This window comes from Camellia sinensis, chromosome 9 (genome assembly GCF_055761805.1).
Source record: "Camellia sinensis isolate YWXY chromosome 9, ASM5576180v1, whole genome shotgun sequence".
Lineage (NCBI taxonomy): Eukaryota > Viridiplantae > Streptophyta > Magnoliopsida > Ericales > Theaceae > Camellia > Camellia sinensis.
The window spans coordinates 62,644,450-62,665,968 of record NC_138969.1 but is presented as its reverse complement, the minus strand read 5'-3'; the positions used below and the strand labels follow the sequence as shown (position 1 = coordinate 62,665,968).

At 36.2% G+C, this 21,519-nt stretch overlaps 2 protein-coding genes across 2 annotated transcripts; one reads left to right on the top strand and one right to left on the bottom strand.

Annotated features, from left to right (window-relative positions):
* The first annotated feature begins 1,151 nt into the window (after positions 1-1,151).
* LOC114321366 (Pseudouridine synthase family protein) lies at positions 1,152-17,193 on the top strand. Its single transcript, XM_082886886.1, has 12 exons — positions 1,152-1,579; positions 2,888-3,016; positions 3,149-3,403; positions 3,490-3,571; positions 8,133-8,248; positions 8,326-8,380; positions 8,613-8,724; positions 9,697-9,866; positions 10,225-11,039; positions 12,551-12,651; positions 12,740-12,812; positions 16,740-17,193. Exons 1-9 carry the CDS (start codon positions 1,320-1,322, stop codon positions 10,495-10,497), a joined length of 1,452 nt encoding a protein of 483 aa, XP_082743012.1. The 5' UTR covers positions 1,152-1,319; the 3' UTR covers positions 10,498-11,039; positions 12,551-12,651; positions 12,740-12,812; positions 16,740-17,193.
* On the bottom strand, positions 12,413-20,985 carry LOC114321364 (beta-glucosidase 47). The gene is made up of 12 exons (XM_028268538.2): positions 20,469-20,985; positions 20,300-20,366; positions 20,151-20,209; positions 14,957-15,032; positions 14,786-14,860; positions 14,533-14,620; positions 14,013-14,265; positions 13,790-13,905; positions 13,453-13,708; positions 13,264-13,366; positions 13,075-13,183; positions 12,413-12,681 (listed from the first exon to the last, which is right to left on the bottom strand). The coding sequence occupies exons 1-12, from the start codon at positions 20,622-20,624 to the stop codon at positions 12,486-12,488; spliced, it is 1,554 nt and encodes a 517-aa protein (XP_028124339.1). The 5' UTR covers positions 20,625-20,985; the 3' UTR covers positions 12,413-12,485.
* Positions 20,986-21,519: the final 534 nt, after the last annotated feature.

The following is a 21,519-nucleotide window of genomic DNA, read 5'->3' as shown; positions in this document are numbered from 1 at the left end:
AAACTTTTTACAAAAAAAAGGTAAAATATGAGTTAGATTTGAAATAATGTGGTAGAAAGATAATATGACTCAAATAAAATAATTGACCCAAATAGAATAATGTGCTAAAATAACATATGCTATTTTAGCACATTCCAAACATCCTCTTATTATTATTTCAAATTAAAAAATAATTACAATTATTGACTTAATTTTTTTTCATAATTATTAAATAATTTAATGGAGATGATTTATTTCAATGTTTATATTTTAGAAATTTCTAACATAAGTCATTGGTAATGGGCTTGTTTGATGCGTGTGTGTGTGTGTTTTTTTTTTCCCTAAGTAAAAGTTGATAATTAGGAAGTATTTCTCCATATGCTTCTAAATAATCGTTTCGTTCAATTTATTTAAGTTATTTACAATTAATAAGTTAGCATCAAATAATATAGCACACTCTTACATCGGAATTGGGGTGGCTGTTGTGCGGAGGTGCACAGCAGCCATTGCTGTGCAGTCAATTGGGCCCTTTTCCGAACCCATTTTGATAATCCGAACGTTCACATTTTAGAACGCATCAAGTAGAACATACTTGTAAAAAATCAAATTAATCGAATATCGTTTACCCATTCATCCACTCACATTTGTATTCATTTTAATACTTTAAATTACAATTATTATTTATTTTTGTACATACAAATGTGTGTGGATGAATCGGTAAACGATATCCGATTAACTTGATTTTTTACAAGTATGTTCTACTTGATGTGTTCTAAAATGTGAGATTATCAAAATGAGCTCTGAAAATGGCCCAATTGGCTGCACAACAGTGGCTGTTGTGCACCCCGCACAACAGTCACCCCAATCCCTCTTACATATGGGTGATAAACGAGCCGAACAGTTAATTATTCAAATTTAGTTTAAAAACTTGAATGAGTTTTAAAATTTGCTCAATCTTGATTGGTTAAGCTTTTAAATCAATCTCAAACGAATTTTTGTCAAACTGAGTTCGAGTAATCTAATATTTTTATATAATTTTAAACTTTTCGAACATAACTAAACGAGCAATTGACTATTCAAATTTTAACAAATTTCAAAATATGTTTATTTTCTTAACTAGTTGACTATGAATGAACTATTAACAAAATGAACACGAGTTAAGTTCGAACTATATTAATTCCTTTAGCACCTTTGAAGTAAAAAAAAAAAAAACCCTAATACAAATGGGCATAAAATGGATCGGATCCAAGTCAAGTCGGATGAAAATGGGGTCCAACAGCTCCAGCTCAGTTCTCTCACTCCCTTCTCTCTCCTCTGAGACCAACCCATAATCCAAAACAATGGCGATTTGTGTCGCCAGTTTCGCTTCAATCATGCTCAATACCAGGGCCTCCAATTGCCGGACCTTAGCGACCACCCCTGTTTCACTCGTGCGCACGCTTGCCTCTTCTCACTCTCTCAAGAATCAACCCAAGTCCCACACTTTTTGGCAGCTTCGGAATCGGAAATCTCTGCAGAGAAAGAGAAGAACTTTCGCTTTTGAACCCCTGTCTGCTGTATCAGATGTTGTCCCCTCGATTCCCACTTCTTCCCCAACTTGGTACTCCACTTTTCTTCTACTATTTGAACTCATTTTTGCTTGGTGCCTATTGGGTTATGTTGATTTTTAGTTCAGGGCTAGTGTGTTGCAATTTTCACTTTGTTTTTGCCAAGAACTTTAATGGGTTTTATTTGGTTTGAAGTCTATAGGCAAGAATAGTTGTGAAATCAGTACAACAACAACTACTACTTCTGATGAGAATTTGCATTTGTGTTCTGTATTCTGTTGGGTTATGTTGTTTCTTAGTTCAGGGCTAGGTTGTTGCAATAATTCACTTTGTTTTGCTAAAAACTTTAATGGGTTTTATTTGGTTTAAAGTCCACATGTAAGAATAGTTGTGAAATCAGTACATCAACAACTACTACTTCTGTTGAGAATTTGAATTGTGTTTAGTATTCTATTGAGGATTAGTTTCTTTTAACAATTAATGCAATAATAATGGATCTTCAATTACTGAAGTTAGAAGTAGAACCCATCTATAATTCCTTGCAATGCATTATTGAAAATTATCTTCAAAATGGTTTAGGTCTATGTATGTTTTTTTCTTTTTTTGATAAATGATTTAGGTCTATGTATGTATAAAGGCCTTTCACTGAAGATTCTAATTCAATCTGTTCCTGTGTTGCCACTTGCCCACCTCATGTCATTGTTTTGGCCCTAAGTTCTATATATTTGTTCTCTATTGGCTATCTCAAACTTTCGTACTAAAATGTGAAACCATAGAACATATGATTAAATTGATTTCTAATGTAGTTGAAAAATGTGGTCCTAAAATGGATACATCTTTAACAATATTTATTTTCTTAGGAACCAAATTGATTGTGTCGATTTTCCATTGAGATAATTTGAGATATTTTACAAGCATCCTTTGAACAAAGTTTTTCCAATGGAAAGCACAGTTATGTGAAATTTATTTAGATTCTCATTGTCTTTTGAATTATGATGTACAAAGAAAAATGCTAGGGACGCCAAATGTTTTACCAAATGTCTCACATGGGTGTGGGACCCACACCATGTGGGTCCCATGTGGGTTCCACATCCATGTGAGACATTTGGTAGAACATTTGGTAAAATATTTGGAGTCTCTAGCATTACTCGATGTACAATTCCATATACTGAATTGTGGGTCATTGTCCTCCATTTCACTGATACCAAGGTTGTTAAATTTTGCAACTGACATGGATGTATAACCGTGGATGCTCGTTTAACTTTGTCCTCTATATCTTAGTTTGATACGAAGTTAATACATTGTTTCGTAGCTTTATCTTAGTTTTAATTTTCTGACATTTAGATTTCATTTTCTTCCAGTTACCCTAAGTATCATCGCTTGCTTCCATGTCCATCAGAAAACGGTCCACCCAGAGTTGAGCACTTAGTTGTTTTGGTAGGAGGGCCTGTTCTTGAATATATTAGTAAAACTTTGGATCTTCCACCTATGTGAGTGTTTTCATTCTTATTTATTTATTATTATTATGTTCAATTGATTCTAGCACAAGTATCTTCAATTACCCTACTTACTACTAGCAATTAACAAGGGTAAAATACTGAAGGGAAATCTTTGTATTCAAGGTATGTTGCAGATCTCATCCATTTCGGAGCTGTGTATTATGCCCTTGTATGTCCAGATCCGCCTCCAACCGCAACGGCAGAGGAATTTAGGATATATAAGGAAGCTACAGCTCCAGCAGTTCTGAGAAAGAGATCTTCCATTAAAGGAAAAACTATACGAGAAGCTCAAAAAACTTATCGGATAACTCATGTTAATGAGTTTGTTGAAGCTGGAACTTACTTAAGGGTGCATGTACACCCAAAACGCTTTCCAAGGTAATAGATTAAAAAATTCTTGACAACAATTTTTACTTTATTCTGTTGTTAAGTGTGGTATCTCTTGACATGTGCGTATTGTTCAGGTGCTATGAAATTGACTGGAGATCCAGAATTGTAGCTGTATCTGAATCCTACGTTGTTCTAGACAAACCAGCGGGTACATCTGTATGTAAATGTTCCATTTATTTTTCATCTTTTTAATGTGGTGTTAGCAAAGTTGATAGTTCATTATTGGTGGTCTTATAAGGAAGCATTCCTACTTGAGAATTGTAGGTGCTGCATAGCTTTTCTGTTCTAATGACTCATGGTAAATATTACTTTGTTCTTTTTCATCTTTTTTTGATTTCCCTTAGTCCTGACATGATATATTCCTGTCCCTAGCTGACTTTTTTTTTTTTTAAAAAAAAAAAAAAAAAAAATCCTCTTTCAGTTTTTCAGCCATATTTGTCTTAATTGCGCATCAAAGAAATATTTGAAAATTGTCTTGAGGCAATTTCCTATTTATTTTGATCAAATGACCGTATTTATCAGAATGTTCATCATTTTATCTCTTCCTCTCTTTCATTTTTCCCTTATTATGTATTTTTTGGAAATAGAGGATATCAAATGAGTATAAAATTTTAAGTTTGTTAAAATGTCAATATATTTAATGTAGGTTTTTAATTGCTTCATTTGAAGGACTGGTAGTTTATTTGTTATTAAAAAAAGGGACTGATATGTTGACTCAACAATTTGTGTAAAAAAATTACTAAAATTATCCTCAGAAATTTAGAAAGAAACTTTTATCCTCGACTACCTGTTTAACTGACTTTCTCTCTCTCTCTCTCTCTATATATATATATGTGTGTGTGTGTGTGTGTGTGTGTGTGTCAACCAATCAACCAAAATTTGTTAATGAAATATTAGTAGTTGATGATGTGATCTATTTGTGGACTTCAGCAGCACAATAAGTTGTTTGTTCAGTGATTATGAAGAGCGCAAATAAAGTGTTTGTTAAAATCCACCTACTCTCCACCTACTTCACCCACTTAAACCTACTCCACTAAACCTAACCCACTACACCACTACCACCTCACCTACTCCACTAAACCTAACCCACTACACCACTACCACCTCCACTTCACCTACTCCTTACCTACTACACACTCACCCTCTTCTATATATAGGAATCATGAATCATTGTAATATATATCAATCAATAAACCACCTACTCCACTAAACCTAACCCACTACACCACTACCACCTCACCTACTCCACTAAACCTAACCCACTACACCACTACCACCTCCACTTCACCTACTCCTTACCTACTACACACTCACCCTCTTCTATATATAGGAATCATGAATCATTGTAATATATATCAATCAATAAACATCAATCAATAATACATAAATTTTTACATGGTATCAGAGCAAGGTTAAGACCTTAGTATTTCTCGCTTCACCGGCGGGCGGCAACCTCGCCTTGGCCGCCCGCCGGACCTCAACCTATTCCGCTTATTTTCTACACATACCTTGACTTCTTCAACATTTTCTTACACCCCTCCTCCGCTATGTCGGCGGCGGCACCCGCATCATCGTCTAGCCTCTATCGCCGTTCACCTCACCTCTCACATATCCGTGGTTGTACTCTTACTCGTCGTCGTCGTTGGCGTTTCTGGCGCTGCTTTTCTCCTTGTCACTGCTGTTTTTTTTTCCCGATTTGCTCTCTCTCTCTTAGCCATGGATTTGGGTGTGGGGTGTAGAGCTATGGCTCTGTTGTTGGTAGCCATGTTTGCTGGCTTGAAGGTTTCAATGGCAGCAGTGTACAAGGTTGGGGACTCCGCTGGTTGAACCATCATTGGGAATATTGATTACAAGGCCTGGGCTGCTTCCAAGACGTTTCATGTTGGAGATGTCATCATTTTCGAATACAATTTTCAATGTCACGTGTTGCAAGTGCCCCACAAAGAATACCAAGCCTGCAGAAGTGTAAGACAGTAACATGCATCTTCACATACAGCTTGGGTAATGTGTAACTATCAAAAGCACAAGCTTCTTGGACATCCCTCTCTCTCATCTTTTCCCACTTTCAAACCCACTTTAATCATATCTCTCCTTTCTCTTAATTTATTTCATCCACGTTCTTTCCCCCTTTTATTTTATTTTAATATATATATATATATTTTATTATAATATATTTTCCCTACCCCTTGTTAGTAAGCATCACCCGTTTTCCATTCTCTTATTATTATTTATTTTATATTCCACCAAAAAAAAAAAAAAATCACACTGCTGTTTTTCTTATCACCCATCCACAAATATTTTTCTCTATTTTCTTTATCCATTATTTTCTTTTATTTTATTTTTCTTATTAAACAAAACAACACTACAAAATAACACCAACAACATTCCACAACCTTGTCATTTTATTCATATCAGGGGATCAACCCCGATCACACTTTTACATCAAAAAAAAAAAAAAAAAAAAAAAAAAAAAAAAAAAACAAACCCACACAAACAAAAACAAAACTACCACACCCACAGTGGGATTTTTCTTCTCTACTCAGCCGCCGGTCTTTTCTTCTTGCCTCCGTCCTGGGTGGTCCTTGCCGGTGTTGCCTCCGTGCTTCCTAGACCACCAAGCAAGTTGCCTCCTCCCTGCTCCTCCACTACAGCATACGGTGGACCTCCAAATCGGAATATCACGGTGGCCTTACGCTTCAGCTCCTTATTTTTCACCTTTAGCACACTTATCTCTGCTCGCGCATCCTTATACATGCGCTGGAGCAGAGCCAGTTGGGCGTTTAAATGCTGCACCTCATTTGTCCTACTCTGCAGCCGGTGCGACAAGTTTGTGACCGCAGTCATGGTTTCCACACATGACTTCAAAGTATACTGATTGGCTTCAATATCCGTTTGCACTGCCATTTTTTGCTCCACCGACCGCATCGGAAAGTTCAACGGAGCAAAACCAGAGGTGTTTGGTTGAGGTTCACGGGCCACCGCACCAGTTATCTCTCCTGTTGACTCGTTGAGGTCGGGAAAGAGAGTGAGCAGACCACGGGAAGATGAGGCCATGTTCTGGGTAGCTGAACGGGAAGAAGAGGCCATGTTTTTAGGTTGCTGTGTGTTTCAGCGAAGCAGCGATTTCCGACTGGTACTTTCAGAGAAGGATTGGCAACAGAGTGTTACAGAGTATCTCTCTCAGAACACAAAGGGTTTTTCAAAGGATTTTCGCAGGTTTTTTTGTCTCAGACAACGAAGAATTTTTTCAGAGTTTTTTAGCAGGTTTTCTGCCTCAGCCTCAGCCTCCGCTTCGGTTTATAAAGACCATGAAGAAGAGGTAGACACGCGCATCGCGCGCCACTTGACGCCAGACGACAAACGGGCGCGCCAGCCAAGGCACTCACGTGCCTCGCCATCATATCTGGCACACCTTTTTATGGATTGGGCACGTCTTTTGATGGCACGCCTTTTTATGGATTGGGCACGCCTTTTGATGGCACGCCTTTTTATGGATTGGGCACACCTTTTGAGGGTGCGACTTTTTAAGGGTCCGACAAGACTCTGTAAACTGTCCCGACATTGATTCCGGTTAGCTCCTTTATGGGTCCGACAAGACTCTGTAAACTGTCCCGACATTGATTCCGGTTAGCTCCTTCATGGGTCCGACAAGACTCTGTAAACTGTCCCGACATTGATTCCGGTTAGCTCCTTTATGGGTCCGACAAGACTCTGTAAACTGTCCCGACATTGATTCCGGTTAGTTTCTACAAGGGTCCGACAAGACTCTGTAAACTGTCCCGACATTGATTCCGGTTAGTTTCTACAAGGGTCCAGCAAGACTCTGTAAACTGTCACAACAACTGTCACAACATTGTCTGCTACAACAGTCCGACATGACCCCATAAACTGTCTTCTACATCGGTCTGACACCGCCATCCAGTGTCCTCTACACCGTTATGACAACACCATACAGTGTCCTCTACATGGTTATGACACCCCCATACAGTGTCCTCTACAACGTTATGACACCACCATCCAGTGTCTTCACCAATGGTCTGACACGACCATACAGTGTCTCTTATCCTCTTTTATTTTTATGTATTTTCTTGTTTTGTTACTCTCTCCAAACTCAAGTTGGTTAGTTCCTATCCCCCTTGAGTTTGCGGGGGGCTGTTAAAATCCACCTACTCTCCACCTACTTCACCCACTTAAACCTACTCCACTAAACCTAACCCACTACACCACTACCACCTCACCTACTCCACTAAACCTAACCCACTACACCACTACCACCTCCACTTCACCTACTCCTTACCTACTACACACTCACCCTCTTCTATATATAGGAATCATGAATCATTGTAATATATATCAATCAATAAACCACCTACTCCACTAAACCTAACCCACTACACCACTACCACCTCACCTACTCCACTAAACCTAACCCACTACACCACTACCACCTCCACTTCACCTACTCCTTACCTACTACACACTCACCCTCTTCTATATATAGGAATCATGAATCATTGTAATATATATCAATCAATAAACATCAATCAATAATACATAAATTTTTACAGTGTTAAACTCAGGGATTTCTCAGCTGGCTAACTGATATCATTTACAAGGACTTAGCTTTCATTTGCAGCCATTTTGCTACAGTATTTGCTCACCATTTAATAATTTGTACCTCATTGATAGCTCACTGCACCATGTCAATTTTGATTAGGTTGGAGGAACTACAGACAATATTGAAGAAAGTTGTGCAACATTTGCTACTCGTGCCTTGGGATTTGCAGAGCCATTGAAGACTACCCATCAGATTGATAATTGTACAGAAGGCTGGTATAGTTTCTGAACTGGATTTTCTAATATATTTTGGCTATTGATTAAAATATAATAAACGCTTCGTATATATGCAGTGTTGTGTTAGCTAGAACTAAGGAGTATTGTTCTGTTTTTCATGGAAAAATCAGAGTAAGTTCGTGAATTCCATTTCTGATTTAGACAGTACATCATGACATGTTAAATGAAAAATTGCAGGCTTCATTTTCTTGTACATCCCACTTTATAAGGGCATATCCTTGATGAATGTACATGCAAACTGAGTTTTATTTATTTAATTCTATTTACAAGATTCGATGACTTTTTTTTTGGCTTGTCTCCTTTATACTATTCACTCTGAAGCTTTATATCTTTCTATCATCAGGAGAAAAAGGTAAATAAGCTTTATCTTGCTCTTGCTGCTGCTCCTGTGCCAGTTGGCATAATTACCCACTACATGCGGCCAATCAATATGGCTCCAAGACTTATTTCTGAAGGTAACCAGCTCTATTTAGCACGGTGGGTATTCCATAAATTCGTTTTCAACCTTTAAAAAGTAACCTCCCGATATCTTCAAGTAGACAGGCACTCGTTTTTTTTTTTTTTGCCTTTTCTTTGTAGTTTTAGTTAGACTTGAATGTGAGCTAAAGTTCTTAATCGCAGATTTGGCTAAGTTGTGAGACATAGGATCGTGTGTGTGTGTGTGTGAAAGATGTAATCAATTTACTGATAGTCCATGAAAATCCACGTGATAAAGAACCGTTTCTTTCTAATTGGAGACTCTGCTATGGGTGTTGCAGTTGGACTGAAGACAAAAGCTTTCTCTGAACAATTTCAGCTATTTCACATGTTAACATGAGAATAACATGTCTTCATTACTTTTGTTTTTTGTGAGAAGATACCTCTCTGAGATATATGGTTTATGCCAGAAAGGTATGAAGTTGGACTAATATGGAAACATTGGGCAATTTACTTTATACCTGCTATTCCATCTGGTTTTTGGTTCCTAGTCTTATTTTATTAGTAGCCATGATTGGGGCTGTAGTATTGACTATGCATAGGACTACTAAGGTGAAAAGACAGGAAGCATTCTACAAAATTCTATTATATGAATCAATCTTGCTCACAGCAAGTCGTTACCCATCAGATTCATGTTGGAGCTTCATTTTGACTTATCTTCTAATTATTTGTCACTTGATATTAGATTGAGAAAGAAACTAATTTCTTTTGTAAAGTACTTCATTTTTTGCTTCCTCCTTATCTCTTGCATGAATTAGACAGAGGAAGTGGATGATTTTGAACTTCTTCTTTTTCTCATCTATCAGTGAGAAGTGATGGGACTTTGCAGAGGATACAATGCTGATGAATAAATTGCTGAAGAGCATCTTTCTAAGACTTTATTTTGCGAAAAACATCTTTATCTACCTCTTTTCTTACTGGATCAATCACAAAATTGTTATGGCATGCAGATTTCTCTAAAGGATGGCATTTGTGCCAACTTGAGGTCTTGGATTGCATGAAGGTTGCATGGCTGAACTCTGTAACTGAAGAGAAGTATTGTGTTGAGGACTGTGGGTGGCCTTTAAAAAAGTTTGCATATGAGTGCAAAATAAACCTTTTGACAGGTCGAACGCATCAGGTACTTTATTTGTGTCTTTTTTGGTTTGTTTGATGTTGTTTCCCTCATCTTTAGCAATCACAAGCTATGATATTTAGAATTGCAGCGTGTGTTTGTGACCATTATTTTTATCACATCTGGTTTGTGGCAGTGAAGAATTATAAGTGGTTACAATTTGCTCGACTTTTTTTTATCAGTTTTATTAATGAATCAAATTAAGAAAATGAAGAACTTCACTTCAAATCTAGAAAAAGAAAAAGTTAGTAGCTTGCAGTTCTAAATGCATCATGCAGAAGATGGCTTTACTGCCAGACAAACAGCAAATTACAAGATTTTAATTTTTTTGCTTTGCAAAGCCTCATTTTGAAATGCGATGCAGATTCGTGCACAATTGGCTGCCTGTGGTGCACCGATAGTGGGTGACTCAATGTACATGCCTGCTGCAATTGCAGAGATGATCAGTCCTGGGCTTAATCCATTTGGAAAGTACAAGAAACAATGCACAAGTGAGTATGATAAAGCAATGGCTATGCAGGAGTGGATTTCACATCACGGGAAGGAACCTAGTGTTGCTATTGGTCTTCAAGCATGTCAGATATCATGGGATGATGGAGAGCACTTCTATGAGGCTAGGTCTCCCTGGTGGAGATAGGAAACACCGTAGGTGTGCTAATACTTCTCGCTGGATATGAAAGGCCACCTAAAAACATTATTTTCCTTCACATGAAGCATGACACGTTGACTCCTGTCTACCTAGTCACTCTTTTTAAAGAATCAGGAGTTACATTGTCAAAGCTCAGAAGAGTAGTTTATGAAGGAAATTTGAACTTCTATGATTTGGCAGAGGGAGTCTCGGGAACCACATGGCTCCTAAATTTACCAGATGATTGCATGTACCCACAGAAACTAATCTCAACTCAAAATGGTTCAGGGACAGCACGGTTAATTGGGAGGAAGGGGGTTGGGATTGTCTGTGGTTCGCAAAGGATGTGCTTGTTGCACATTTTATGTTCTTCTAGTCTTCAAGAATTTAGTTGTATGACAGTGCATGTAATGGTTATAAGGTTGTTTAGAGGAAAGGAGTACTGAATATTGATCAATAAAGGAAGTGATGTTGCCATAAAATTGTGTGATTACCAAAGGGCATAGAACATTGCTGTTTCTGTTTCTCTCTCCTGTTGGATTGTTCTGCAGGTGGAAACTGGTTTACCTTGACTTACTCTTATTTACTCCTAGTTATCGTCTTTTGGTGATTTATATTCTTCTTCCATAGGAAATGTAGGCTAAAAAGTTTGTGTTGATGCCTTATAAATTAGTAAGACCTTTCATTTCATAAAAAGTAGCACATGCAAGAATTCTTGTTTCCTTGTTCTCTATTCCGTATCTTGTGTTTGTACATTAGTTGTTAAAAGTTATACATACATCCTTGAACTAATATTGTGCAAGGGAAATGCCTCTTTATTTATTGGTTTTAAGTGTTGTCACTTTCAGCATTGAGTAGAAAGGTAGAGATTCATTGTTGTCGTTGAAGTCTGTCAGTTGATTTGTCCTAACGTGTACTTGTCTTTCCTGCAGGAATGTGAGAGTAATGCTACAATGACCATGTTTATATACCACATTGGGTTTACCATCTCATTTGTCATAATTGCATTGGTTGAATAGGTTCCATCACTCATGTCTGTTACCAACACAGTAATGACATATCACATGGTAAACTAAATATGGTATATAAACATGATCATTGTAGCATTACTCGAGTAGAAAATGTGGTCTTTCATTGGTTTGGTGTTTTTTCAATTATTTTTTTTTCTGCTTGATTTGTCATGTCTATAAACATTGTGTACAAGTGTTGGTTAGAAGTTAGGTGAAGATGCGTGGCCCCTAACAGGCACTCATAAAAACATCATATACGAGTTGGCTTTGCTGCATCAATTTTGGCACCTTTTAATTTGTATCAATTCGAGACTAGGCATTGGCATGATGGCCTTCAACTGGTATGGTTTCTGGCTTTGACTGCTGTGCAATTCTGCTTCCCATTTCCCTTCCCCTCTGACTGGTTTTCTAAAAAACACTAGTGCAAATTGATATTTTCTCATCAATGTCATCCTGCCTATGCCTTATTTGTGATCAAACCATTAAAATCTAGGTAAATTACATTGACCTCCCGAGGTTTGGAGATAATATAGCTAGTCCCATAGATTTGACATGATTACTTTCGGCTCCCTTAAAGTTTTAATTTACATAACACTTGGCCCCTTTTTCATTAGTAATTTGTTAGTCATAAGGATGAAAAAATGTTGTCATATTTTTTACACTGAATTGTATATTTTATCTTGTTTATCCTTGTGTTTTCACACCATCTGCATTTGTTCCGGTCCCTTTAGCTTTACTAAAATGGAAGTCGATGTAATTATGTCAAGACTATGAGACTTGTTTTATTCTCTCCAAACCTCAAGGGAGATTATCATAATTTACCCTTAAACCAAAATTCTCCCACTTGAGCATTTGACTGAAATGCCAGAAACTGTACTAGTAACCATAATAACCACAGAGATGAAGAAAAGATAGAAAGAAGAAAGTGAACATTTCACATTTTACCTTCTTTTCTGTTGAAGTATCATCAGAAATGAAAATTTCCATTTACTCTACTTCTAAGGTACTGTGATCTTTATGGTTACAAATGAACTGTTTGTACCAAGTTGCAGATAGTTTTGGAGTTCTCTTGAGGGTGGCATAATCAACATGGTGAAGCCCGAACCTTCTCATGTACCCATATGTCCACTCGAAGTTGTCAAGCAAGGACCAGGTAAAGTACCCTCTCACATCTGCTCCTTTCCTGCACATATAATCAAATATGCTACAGATTACTAAGAGCTTCAATATCTGTTTTGTAGAAGAAAAAAACAAAAGCTGCCCCAAGCTAGAGGGTTACAGGCACACAAAAAAAAAAGAAGCCATACGCCCAAGGTTTGCAATCTAAACTCAGTACTTTCAAACCAATTGCAAAATGATTAAATTGCACTAGCGGCATTAAACTTGAGTGTTTTGCACTCAATATGGCTACATAGCATGACAAAATATCAGTTAAAGATCTGCTTTCACAAGAGGGTTTTCGTTTGGTTGTGTTTTTTTGTTTTCTTTGTTTTCGTTTTTTGTGTCATTGGAAACAAAAACAAGGAAAAGTTTGAAAACACCGTTGTCATTCTGTATTCAAATGTGGTGGTTGTACCTTATTGCTGTTGCTAGAAAATCCAAGTAGCAGCTCATGTACTGCACTCTTTTGACATCATTAAGGGAAACTTCGACTGTAGAGTTGGGATTATCCATCTCACCAAATCCTACACAATCACGAGAAACATTTTTGACATACATAGCTGAAACTTTTCTGAAAGTGCTTCAAGAGGTTTTCTTCACTCACCATTCTCTGTAATGAACATTGGTGTGTTGTTGTATCTATCCTTTATGTATGTCACAATTTTTTCCATTCCTTGAGGGTAAACATATAGCCAGTCCACCTCAGTCTACAACATCAGAAATATTTTTTGAGTAATTTTTCACAGATTAAAAGTGGAAGTTGTGGTGATAGAGATAGGCAGAGGAAGCATACAGGCTCTCCAATTAGGTTCCCATCTTTCATTGCAGTCTTTAGAGCATAGCCTTCTGTCCTCGAAACTCCTTGTCCACGTTCACATGCAGAGAATATGCAATCTTTGACGTAAAGACTAGTATAATGGTTAATGCCGATAAAGTCTAATCCTCGTTTCATTTTCTTCAAGTCACTTTTTGAAAACATAGGCAGAATAGGTCCTAGAATCTCGTGCATTTCTTCCGGGTATTTTCCTAATATAATTGGATCTAAGAACCTGCAGTGAACTTGTATTGGGTCAGAACATTTAGAGAGAGATTGAGCTCATATAGAAATGTGGATTATAAAAATTGCTTGCCAGTTCATATAGAAAGATTGAGCTCTCTCAGCTGCTAACTTATCTTCTAAGGAGTCGCTGATGGGTTCAAACCATAAGGCATTCATAACAATCCCAATACTACCTCCTTGATTTTTCTGATTGTTTAGCAATAAAGAGTACGAAAATTTAGAGAAACAGATGCTATAGATGATTGTTTCCATCAATTGTCTTAGGTGCATTATGCAAGTACATATTGAAATACCTGGTATTTAGTTCTGTAGATATCATTAGCGGCCACATGGGACAGAATAATGTTATGTGCTGCAATGAAAGGCTCTCTCTCTGAATCACCATTGCTGCAATTCCCAAATGAACCAGAGCAACGTGATGGCGGGAAAAGTCCTGTTCTATAACCGTGAATTACTACAAGGTTTGGCTCGTTGAAGGTAGCCCAATTCTTAACTCGGTCCCCAAAGTATTTAAAACATAGTTCTGCGTAGTATCTGAAATCTTCTCTGGAAAACATATGATCTACATTAGTCTGAAACTATAGTTGCAAGTTCTTTACTAATGGAATCCTCTAACAGCTGAATTTTTCTTTAAAAAAGAAAAAAATTTGATAGATAACCCTTTAATATATGATCTACGCTTGTCTTTTTTTCTTTTTCTTTTTCTTTTTTTGTTGCCCTAGAATTATTTTCATAACCAAGGGTTGATTTATAATGTGTCACAGTAAATGTTGTAGAAATAAAGATTAGAAGGTATAGGAAGACACTGCTTACTGCACTTTTGGACTTAGCCAACCCCCATATCTATCTTCAAGTTCTTGAGGGATGTCATAATGAGTCAGTGTCACAAAAGGCTGGATCCCTAAACCAAAAGATGGAAATTATTGTTGACGGCCAAAAAAAAAAAAAAAGATTTCTTCTCTATTCATAACTTCTTTTTATTTTTTATTTTTATTTTTATTTTTGTAAGTGTATATAAGATTCGTTTGTGCATATAAAGGATTAACATACAAAGATTGAAAGTTACCTTTATGCAGCAGCGCGTTTATGACATCGTTATAATGATTGATGCCGGCCATATTCACTTTTCCAAATCTCCCCTCTGTTTCAAAGTTAAGAATGCAAATGAACTTTAGATAGGGAAAAAAAAAAGATAGTTATAAATGAAAGCTTTTTCTTGGACAAATGTAAACCTTACTAGGTAGAATTCTTGCCCATGATATGGAGAATCGATAGCTATTGACTCCAATATTTTCCATGAGATCCAAATCCTCCTGTTTATATGATCACAAGCTCAAACCACCAATTTTAGGGTTTTGATTTTATTTTATTTTTAAGATAATTGAGTAATTACATATTTTAGACACTTTGAAATTATGTTTCAGGATGGGAGAGATATCTTCTCATGGATTCATTCTTTGATGTTGCTTTTGTTTGGTAACTAGTATTATTTTCCTTTAGCTTATGCACTTTCTGTTCGCTTAAAGGTTGTTTTTAGATCTTAAATTTGTAAAAAAATTAATGAAAGGAAAAAATAAGAAAAGACAAATCCAAGATAGAAGCACGGACAAAAGGTCACAGCTTTATAGGAAAACTACTCGTGGCATAGGACCACCCTGAAATTTCTTTACTATTGAAGTTAAGAGTTAATTACACCAAGGTCTCTCAACTATTTGTGAAATCAATTTACTTTCCTCATCTATGAATTCATATGTTTTGACCAATTCAACTATGAAAATGTTATCACTTTCACCCCTCTCTAGATCACCTTTAGAAGGGGCGTATTTGTATGATTTTTATATTTGAGGAGGTCAATATGAATGAGTTCATACATGAGGAGGATAAAATTATATTCGCTAATAGTTGAAGGGGTTTCACTGTAATTAACCCTTGAAATTAAATGAAAATGAACCTTGAGATAACAAAGAAAGCAACATTTTTGTAATGTGTCTTGTATTTACCATAGGCTTTTTACTTCAGTTCTGAGACCCAATAGAGATTCACCAGGTTTTTTGTAGGGGTCTAGGGGCAACACCCCTAGCCCAAAGATTAGGTGGTCTGTATTGTAATTTTCAAGTAGCATTTCGTAGTGTTACAAAATAAAGAGTTGAGAGTTTTCTGTAATCCTTATTGACTTTAGTGGATTTGTTCTCTCATTCCTAGGCATATTGCTAAACCACCTATATATTGTGTTTTGTGTGTTTGTGTAACACCCCGTCCCATATTGAAAGTTTGCATGGGTGGTTTTCGGCATGTAAAGCACCACTAGTTTACTATTAAGTAACTTGGACTTAAGTTTTTAGGTCATGTTGGTAGACCCACAGGTTAAGCCAGCAAATAGTGGAGTGTTACAAATGGTATCAAAACTGACCCATGGACACTATCGTGTGGGCCACTTATTCTGAGCTGGCCACGAGCTTGTCATGGTATTCTAATTGATTATGTACCCTTACGAGGACTTGAGAATTTATAAGAAGGGGAGTTTGTAATACCCCGTCCCACATCGAAAGTTTGCATGAGTGATCTTAGGCATAAGTTTGCATGGGTGATCATACTCATATAAAGCACCACTGAGTTTGTAACTCTCCATCCCACATTGGAAGTTTGCATGGGTGATCTTACTTATATAAAGCACCACTAAGTTTGTAACACTCCATTCCACATTGAAAGTTTGCTTGGGTAATCTTGGATATATAAAGCACCAATAACTTGGACTTAAATTTTTTAGTCATGTTAGCAGACCCACAAGTTACTTGGACTAACAAGTAGTAATGCATTACAATTTGATTGTTTCTATTTACTGTTTTTATTTTTTTACTTTTATATATATATATATATATTGAAACTCTTTGATTTCTGCACTAATAAATGGGTTGATGGTGCTGAGATCATATCCTGTGTTTTTTTGTGATTGAAACTCTTATGATTTCTACGCCAACACTGATAAATGTGGTGATATTGCTGAGATCATTTCCCACTAGGTACTGATGGAAAATGAAAGGTGGAGCCATTCATGAAAGTAACCCCCTCAGTACTTGGCCCTGCAGTCTAAAGCCAGCAAGCAAAGTCTCTTTGAAGAATCTAGCAAGTTTTTATAGAAATGGCCGGCCATCTCTCTTCTCAATCGAGACAAATTTCAGTGGTCCCACTGTGAAATCATTGCACGAGGCCTCCACCCAATATGGACCCAGAAAGTCTATATCAAAAGCCATTCTTTCATGTCACTGTTTTGGCATGCATTTGAGTAGTTTATTCGTTGCTCAATCACTTGGTGTGCACATTCTCTCCACCATTTTGCAATGTATTATCAAAGGTTAAGTCTATCTAATGTGCCCCTCTCAGACCTCTATATAATGGGGATTGAAGTGAGCGTACTTTTATAGTGTGTTATCAAGTGCGGCAATCTTTCAGTGTGCCCCTTTCCCGTGCTCAAAATCTAGTTTAGATTGTTCAAAGTGTATCATGGACAATATAACAAAAGTTTTGATATAAATTTTAAAATAAATTATATAATGATAAAGGAATTTTTTATATAAACTTTGAGTAAAAATTCAATATATCAGTAATATTATGTTATTATTGACATGTGATGTCACCAATTAATAATAAAGAAATACATAAAAGATGATTTATACATGTCAAATGTAACTAATAATCTAATAATTTTTATGTCTTTATTGAGATTATTATGTTTGTATGTTAATAATGATAGACATTATCATTATATGAAAATTTTCATAGATAATAATATGACTTGTCGTCATTTCTTTATTTTCAATCAAAACAATTATTATTATTTTCATAATTTTAAAAATGTCATTGACATTTCACTCTAAATAATAATTTTATAAATTTTTTATTTAATATATTTTCTTCATATTTGTAAAAAATAAAAAATAAAAAAATCCAATGCGACTCCCGGGCCCTCTATACCTCCGCCACTGCTAGCCCCCTTCCCCAACCTGGGACCTATGATAGCATGCATAGCCCTAGTAGACCATAAGAAGATGAAAATAGCTTCCCCCTCTCTATTCACCCAAAAAACAAAAGCTTCCCCCCCCCCCCCATTGCATACCTTCGCCACTGCAAACCCCTTTCCCCTCCCGCATCAGTGACTCTCCCACCACTACGACTGGCCTTTCCATGGATCCTTTTTGCCAACCTCATTTTTCCCATGAGAGAGAGAAAGAGAGCTAGGATGGGACTTAAGGTTGGACTTGATTTGGTTTGGTTTAGAGAGAGTGAGAAAAAGCTAGGATTTTCAAATATGGAGGAGGGTGGGAAGGGACTGGTAGGTGAGGTGGTTGTGAAGGAGCAAGAATTCCCTCCTTGAATTCTCTCCTTGACTTCTTATTTGATGGGTCATTGGGTCGACTTTTGGATTCAATTTCGATGATTCGAACCGTTACATTTTAGAATTTGTCATATACATCATATCTATAAAAAATCAAATTGATCGAATATCGGAAGAATTGAAAGCAGTTTATTAAAAAATAATTTAATAAACAGTTTTATTGTTTAATAAAACTTTTAGTTCATGTCGTTTTTGATATCCGATCGGCTTGATTTTTTACAAGTATAATATACATGACAAATTTTAAAATGTGAACGGTTCGGATTATCAAAATTGAACCCAAAAATCGACTTAATGACCTATCAAGTAGAAAGTTAAGTAGGGGATTCAAGGAGAGAATCCTTGCTTGTTGTTGTGAAGGGGTGGGCGTGGGTTTTAGAGTGTTTTGGTAGTTTAAAATTGAAATATAATTGTAATAAAAATAAAAGGTATATGGAGATTTTTGTTTTCTTTAAGGCAACATGTGTGGACTGGGCTGTGATGTTCAGGGCCAAGGGTCCACCATAGTCTTGATTTGATAATTTGAATCGTTTATTTTTCAAATCTCAATGTGTAAATTATTAATGAAAAAAATCAGGTCGATTTGATAATTATAGTTATGTTATTTTTTGACATTTATTTGTACCAAAATGATTAACAAATATTTTTTGAAGGTTTTGTTTGGGATGAAGGTTGTTTTTTTAACTTTTTAGCTATTTTAGCCTCGGGTTAAAAAGCCTCACTTAAGACCCCCATACATACATGACCCCCACAACCCCACTCTCATCCCAATCACTCATAATGTGGGGCTCACACATACATGAGTGGACCACATACCATTAAGGATCAAGCTCAAATTGGGGGTTACGGAACCTCCAAAAAGGCAGTCCCAAACATTTTTCTTTAGGTTGGACTTTTTGATTTTTTTGACTTTTGTAAGATCAAAAATAAAATGATTATAATTTGGATGTGACAGTTTACCTTATTGGTTTTTTAGCCTGTTTTGTCCTTTTATAACTATTTTAGCCTTTTAGCCCCTAAAACTAACCTGCCAAATGAGGGCTAAACCATTTATTTTTTAGGAGACAAATGTTATAAACTAATGTGGATATAGTTATTAGATCGACTTAATTTTTTTCATAAATAATCTACACGTTGTGGTTTAAAAAATAAATGATTTGAATTATCGAGATGGAACTTGTGGTGGGCCTCACGGTCCAGAGACAAGCTAAGCCCTTTGTGTAAATATAGAAACTATGAGAGAACAGGACACCATCATTCAAAAGGGGAGAGAACATAATTAAATCAAATTTAAACAGATGAATACAACACCTCTCTCAGTTGTGTCCTCCTGAGCTTTTAAAGAAATTGACATTCTACCTATCAAAATCCTAACATGGGGACAGAGGATTTTGAGTTTGATTCTTGTTTGTTAACAAAATCTTATATACTTGTTTATATAGCCATATATTTAATAAAAAAATTGAAAATTCCCTAGTGATTGTGATGTATGGCCTTTCGCGTGCTTTTATTTTTACCACAACAGTTGTTCAATAATTTGTTCATTTTATTTTGTACAATAATCTTTACTTGTATGTAAAATTTCATCACGATTATGTCATCCTTTAATCCATCGAATCATATCTAGAGATTGATATCTCAGTTGGGTCGACAAGCCTTTTTCCAAACACAAAACTGTTACTAAGCTCGTACAAAGTGATACAAGAGGAGAATTAGTTTGTTGATGAGTAAGAGTTAGAAGAGTTAGTTGACTAGTTGGTGGAGTTGATAGAGTGAGAGTTAGTGAATGAGTGGAATTAGTTATGTGATAATTGATATGTACTTTCTTTGTTATTTCTCTCCCTTGTCTCTGTTATTTTAATGCTGTGTTTGATTGGGAAATTTGAGGAGGAATTTAGAAAGGAAAAGAGAAAAGGTATGCAAAACTATGTGAAACATAAGTATGTTTTATTCACATTTCACATACCTTTTCCATTTCCTTTTCTAAATCCCTCTTCAAATTCCCCAATCATTTTGGTGTGCATCGCAAAGAACTTACAAGATAGCGATTGTAATGATCGACAGCAATATCTCCATTAGTTCCATCCATGATATTACCTGTAACAGACCTCCATGGAAAATATGAGAGAACGAAGAAAAGAAAAGAGAAGACAAGAAAAAAACATATAACAAGTTGGGTAATCTTACCGGGTTTATGAGAGAAAACATCCCAATTATTGAGGCCTTTTCCATCACTCAAGAAAGCTCCTTCAAACTATAAAAATACCAACGAACCACAAAAAAGACATATAAACCATTAAAAAAAGTTAGGATTTTCACAATATGAATAGAAAGAAATAAAGAAGGTTAAAGAAACCTGATAAGAAGAGGATGCAGTTCCAACTAGGAAGTTGTCTGAGAATGAAGATGGATATGCTCCTTCTTTCATGGTGATGAGATTACATGACACCATGAGACTTGAGAAGCATATCTCAAACACGAAGAAAACATGAAACAACAGTTGAAGTTTCATGTTCCCCAGTTATTAGAAATTGATAAATTGCCTTCTTAATGAGAGAGAGAGAGAGAGAGTTGAGTTTTCCCATAGAGTTCATAGGGGTATAAATAGAGAAGTACTACAGGCAAGCAAGGCAGTAACCTTGAGTTGATTTTGAATATGTAGGTTGTTGGAAGGGGTAGACTCAATAGACAAATATACCTTTGCCATTACTTGACAAAACATTTGGTAAGATGGGTAAAATAGTGCCATCATGGATAGCGTATAACACAACATATAGGAATAAGCCATTGCAACCACTGAAAGGGGGGTTTTAAGTTTCCTGTTCTTTTTATTGCCGGTCATGAAAGCTTCTCTTTGTTGGACAAGATCCCACAACTTTAGCCCTTTTTTTTTTCCTGAAATAGCGTTAGTATGTTAGTATAGTTATATTACAACTAACGGGTTGCCGTTGCTCTATTAACCTGAACCCTTGACCTCCACTCATTACACCCTAAGGTGTAGTTACTAGACCATTGGGTCACATCCCCATGTCTAACTTTAGCCCTCTTTTGGGCCGAGGTTGTTCAACCACTTTGTCACTTAGTTCTATTGTTTAAGACTCACTAAAGTAATATTAAAAAACTTTTATTGCAGAAAGTCTCAATTTTTCAAGGTTAGCATGAAGACTTCATTTTGACGAGGTTTTAAAAAATCTTGAGCTGCTACTGCTTTCAGGAATATGATATTAGACATACAAATTTACAATTCACTGTAGTTCCCAGACAATCATGTAGATTTATTTATTTATTTTTATTATTATTTTTTTATTTTTTCTGTCACTACCACACTTTCCACAGGTATCCTTGATGACACAAGTTTAACAACAGAGAAAATGCAATTGCTAATACTATTACATGGGCCATGGCTC

Coding starts and splice junctions, on each gene's coding strand:
- LOC114321366 (XM_082886886.1), top strand. CDS start 1,320: ATGGCGATTTGTGTCGCCAGTTTCGCTTCAATCATGCTCAATACCAGG. Junction 8,249..8,325: donor GATAATTGTACAGAAGGCTG/GTATAGTTTCTG, acceptor GTATATATGCAG/TGTTGTGTTAGCTAGAACTA. Junction 8,381..8,612: donor TTTTTCATGGAAAAATCAGA/GTAAGTTCGTGA, acceptor TTCTATCATCAG/GAGAAAAAGGTAAATAAGCT.
- LOC114321364 (XM_028268538.2), bottom strand. CDS start 20,624: ATGAAACTTCAACTGTTGTTTCATGTTTTCTTCGTGTTTGAGATATGC. Junction 14,621..14,785: donor AAACGCGCTGCTGCATAAAG/GTAACTTTCAAT, acceptor CTTTTGGTTTAG/GGATCCAGCCTTTTGTGACA. Junction 13,906..14,012: donor TCTACAGAACTAAATACCAG/GTATTTCAATAT, acceptor CTAAACAATCAG/AAAAATCAAGGAGGTAGTAT.